Source organism: Engraulis encrasicolus, chromosome 17 (assembly GCF_034702125.1).
Source record: "Engraulis encrasicolus isolate BLACKSEA-1 chromosome 17, IST_EnEncr_1.0, whole genome shotgun sequence".
In the NCBI taxonomy this organism is placed as follows: domain Eukaryota; kingdom Metazoa; phylum Chordata; class Actinopteri; order Clupeiformes; family Engraulidae; genus Engraulis; species Engraulis encrasicolus.
The window spans coordinates 5,950,656-5,955,349 of NC_085873.1; the positions used below are offsets into that span (position 1 = coordinate 5,950,656).

General features: G+C 44.5%; 1 protein-coding gene across 1 annotated transcript in view; it reads right to left on the reverse strand.

The window, feature by feature from the left end:
- Positions 1–1,844: 1,844 nt before the first annotated feature.
- Positions 1,845–4,694, reverse strand: part of fam20cb (FAM20C golgi associated secretory pathway kinase b) — an 85,858-nt gene continuing 83,008 nt past the window's right edge. The window contains exons 7-10 of the mRNA XM_063221639.1: positions 4,679–4,694; positions 4,051–4,132; positions 3,200–3,259; positions 1,845–2,692 (exon numbers count right to left, since the gene is read on the reverse strand). The exon at positions 4,679–4,694 is cut by the window's right edge and continues 94 nt beyond it. Of these exons, the coding sequence (XP_063077709.1) occupies positions 2,308–2,692; positions 3,200–3,259; positions 4,051–4,132; positions 4,679–4,694 (543 nt within the window). The 3' untranslated portion in view covers positions 1,845–2,307. The remainder of the gene's footprint in view (positions 2,693–3,199; positions 3,260–4,050; positions 4,133–4,678) is intronic.

Here is a 4,694-nt window from a genome sequence, read left to right on the forward strand (position 1 = left end):
TCTCATAGCATTTCATGAACAAACTTTTATCTAAGCCACCTCTTTTCGGCAGAGTACCAGAGCGATGTTAGGAAGAAAACCAACAAGGAAACAAGCTGTTGTTACCCGGATCAGAATAAAACCATGTGGGAAGTATGCTTCCGTGTAGATCTACGCTTTACTCCACAAAGCAGGCCTATTCATTTCACTTGGTACAATAACTCAAGAGCATGTGATGATAGACCAACCAACAGAACATAATGGCTTTGTTTTACTTGGGGAAATAAGCCAGTAGACACATAAGGAGGTTTACCACCACCCAGCTGCATGGGTTACTACACCACCTTAGTAAACAAATACAATATAATTTTCCTCTACATCAGTGGTCTCCAAATGTTATCCCCCAAGGGCCACATTATGTAGCGCAAATGAGGCTGAGGGCCAAACTAATTGCCCGACTGTATGGCCACAGATAGCACACACATATGTATTAATTTGTTCCAACCTCATGGCCCACCAAATATTTGCCATGCCCGGGCCGGATTTGGTCCGCAGGCCACCATTTGGAGACCCCTGCTCTACGTCAAAAGCACCCACGACAGCATGGCTTCCGTTGTCATAACCATACTCCTGTACTTCCTTCCCAGCCATCATCCCCTTTGTTGCGTTGTCACCAAGCCCCTCTCCACAACACAAATACTTTCGGATATACCTTCAGCTGGTGTTAAAAGTGGTCTGTGCGATTTTTTTTAATGGGTAAGGAGACTTGATGGTGAAAAAGCCTTTGATTCAACCTTTGGAATGAATTCTCACACTGAGATGCTGAGTTTGAGGTGTGAATTATTTTTGGATAAGGTTTGTTTTTTGTCATCTGACAACAGCAAAAGTACAAGACAAACTTTGTTTTATCCAGTTGCTACTGGGGTTTGGACAGACTCCACAACTGGTCCCAATCCTCAACCATTAACCCATTGGCGCCTAAGGCACCTGCAAAAAAAGGGTGCTGAATGCCTGAGCCCTTTTTAAGAAAAGCTGCCCTCAGCCAATAAAAACCTAATATCTCAGCTTCTGAAGCACATAAAAATATGCACTTAAGTTGCATTTAAACGCTAAGACCCTCATCTTTCATTAGAATGTGTTCATTCATCTCGAACAAACAGAGATTTTTAATAAAGTTGTCTCAAATCTCATGAGCCAGAATGTTGCGTAATGCAACTCCAGGCGCCAGGGCCAATGTTGCGCAATGCAACATCAGGCATCAATGGGTTAAAGATTGCACACGTGCAACCACTTTTGTTCAGTTCAGTTGGTTGTCACTAGGATTCCATTCCATTTGATCGGGCCATGTCGGGAGATAAAAGTGTCAATTGTTTTCTTTGTTTCTCTGAAATAATAAATATGACACTTAATAAATAATATTTAAGAGAGAGAAAGGAATATTTGGTGCACATGAAACTTGGACATTTTGGAGCAAACCCGTGCCCCAAATAAAGCTCTATTAAATTAAGAAAAAAAGAAAACATTTAAACAAATAAAAATTCAACAACTGAAGCGGTCCCTTACTCTGGCCATACATTTCATAGGAGAAGATGATGAATCTTCAAGAACATGGACAACTCCCTCCAACAGATATTCCTTTTTTTCTGAACTTCTACTGTGTGCGCGCTCATCTGATGATCACATTCTACCACCACCACCACACACACACACACACACACACACACACACACACACACACACACAAACAAACACACGCACACACACGCACACGCACACAGGCAGTTAAGGAATGCATGGCCAAGTCTTTTTGTACGGAATTCACTGAATTCAAAGCAAACGCAATATACACAAGGGGCTCACCCCGAGACCAAAGAAGTGTCTTTTATTTTTGCACCGGTCCGTGAAAGAAACAACCCCAACAAAACCCTGCCTCGTGTCCCATCACCATCAGAAGGGTGGTGTTTCTCGTCCAACATCTCTGTGTGTGGTAGTCCGCATGAGGCGCTGGGACATGGTGTGTGTGATTGTAGCAAAAATGCCACGAAGCTATCAAGCATCTCTGGTTGCAGTGTGTGTTGAGGGGGTGTGAAGACAGCAGTTCTTGGGCATTAAGACCCTCCACACCCCCTTCAGAAGCTGTGCACAACCACATCCACATCCACGTCCACTCCACTCCACATCCACCCGAACGTTTGCTTGTCCCCCCGTCCTGTTTGACCACATGAAACTGCCACTACACTGCGTGACTGACTGAGCCAGGCCTACCACCCTTCCTGTGGGTGTGCATCGGTAAGAGGGAAAGGTCCAGACTGGCCCTTCCTGGGTCTACTACCTCCGGTGGGTAGCTGGGGGTCCAGGTGGAGGAACGGCTGCAGACGCACCAGCAGGAGCAGCAGCAGCTGCACCACCTGCAGTTTCAGCACCTCTGCCACCAGAGGGCGCCCTTCCAACCCCAACAGAGGCAGCAGCAGCGGTTCTGTGCGTTTCAGGCTCGGCGAGATCGTCCTCCACCACGTTGGAGTAGCCGTCCTTCTCCACGCAGTCGGAGAGGACCTGGAGCACCAGGCGGAGGCGGCGGTCCATGGCCTCCAGGTGGGGCCGGATGAGGATGGGCGCCAGGCGGTCCTGGAGGAGGGACTCCTCCATCAGGTGGCTCAGCTTGAACTCCTCTTTGGCCAGCAGCTGCAGACGCAAGTGTGTCGACTTCTTCACTCTGTTGTGGGGGCACATTACATTAACATTAAAATAACCAAGATAGCTCTGCCAAGTCACCTGGCTGCAGACTTGATCATAACCTAACCCATTGATGCCTGATGCATTGCGCAACATTGGCCCTGGCGCCTGGAGCTGCATTATGCAACATTCAGGTTCATGAGATTTGAGACAACTTCATTGAAAATCTGTTTGTTTGAGATGAACACATTCTACTGTAATGCCAGATGAGGTTGTTAGCGTTTAAATGTAGCTCAGTGCACATTTTTATGTGCTTCAGAAGCTGAGATATTTAGGTTTTCATAGGCTGAGGGCAGCTTTTCTTAAAAAGTGCTCAGGCATTCAGCACCCTTTTTTGCAGGTGCCTTAGGCGTCAATGGGTTAAAATATATATGCGATAGTGGCGGTTGCTGTGGTTATACTAAAAACGACATTCACGCATTTGACGTGACTTGTTGTCACTGCAAAAGGTGTTGCAGGAAGTGGAAGAAGTGACTAAAGGTCTTACCTGCAGCACTGACTCAAGGGCACCAGGATAGATACCTCGTCATGGGAATGCTTGCCAAACCTGAAGAACACACATGGATTAAAAAAGACAGAGGTGTATAAAGTAGAAGTAGAAGTACTGTTACAGATGAAATTACAACATGAAATTAGTAATCCTTATGAAATTTGCATCTAGGTAGCATCATACCACAAGTGTAATTACATCCATCCTTAACAGTCAACATACCCTAGTTGTTTATCACTCTAATCCAGTGTTTCTCAAAGTGGGGCGTAAGCCCCCCTGGGGGGGCGCGAAGGCATCTCAAGGGGGGCGTGTGACATCTGATTTTGTTTTTTTTCCCCAAAGGAAATGATCTCCTGTCTTGTCAATAATTTTAAAGCCCTCACCAACATTATATTATTAATTGACATTAATTTGAATAGCATAGAAAAGGAACACACATCTGCACTCGGAAGCCTGAAGGGGGGAATGATGGAAAAAGTTTGAGAACCACTGCTCTAATCCCATTACCATTCCATGCCCCCTTGCTGCATGATGGATATTATGGTTCCTTGGTTGTCAGGTCCTTTCTGAGTTTTATCTTTTTTCGTCCTCAAGTTATGTTTGTCAAGTTATGTGCTTTATGTGCTTTCTTACAAACTTGTCCAGCAGGTTAGAGCATCCGACTTGTAGCCCAAAGGTTGTCGGTTCGACTCCCGACCCACCAGGTTGGTGGGGGGAGTAATCAACCGTAATTACAGTACAATGTAAAGTACCATTATCTACAGTGTAACAAACTATGTGACACTGTGTAACATCGTAATTTGAGGCTACTGAGGAGTGAAAAGGCACACAAAGAGTAAAAATCTTACCCTCTTCCGTTGTCGAGGTGAATGATGAAGGTTTCGTTCCCAAACTTCTCAAAGGTCTCGTAGTGGTGACGATCCATGTTCCCTAAGAGAAGAATGAAATCATGACTCATCACTCTATCAACAAAGCACTTTGAGTGTCGTGTATGTTTTTCTAGTTTGTTTTCTTTTCATTTGTTGTGCCTTTTGTGCCTTTATTATCATATAGGACGGTATAGAAAAAGAGAGAGATGGGAGAGAGAGATGGGGTGAGGAAGGGAAATGACCCTGTACGAATTCTAGCCTGGCTGCCCCTGGGCGATGCTACCCATATATAGTATATAGTATTAGTTCAGTACATCAGAGTGAATCCATGAATTTTATATAATTGAAATACCAAATAAAGTCATACTACCCCACAGCAACCAAAGGTAGTAACAAAAAAGCCACAGTATTTTTGGACGGACTGAAAAAGTTTTTTTTCACACCACAATTGTTAAATGACCTAGTGCAGTATGTTGCTTAAAATTGTCTGTATATGAATGTACACTCGGCAAATAAAACAGATTTTCTTTCCGGTAATTACAAATTATATCCAAATATACATGGGAATATACACACATACAGGCATAAGCACACAAACGGGCCTTACCCATGAGGAAGTCGAA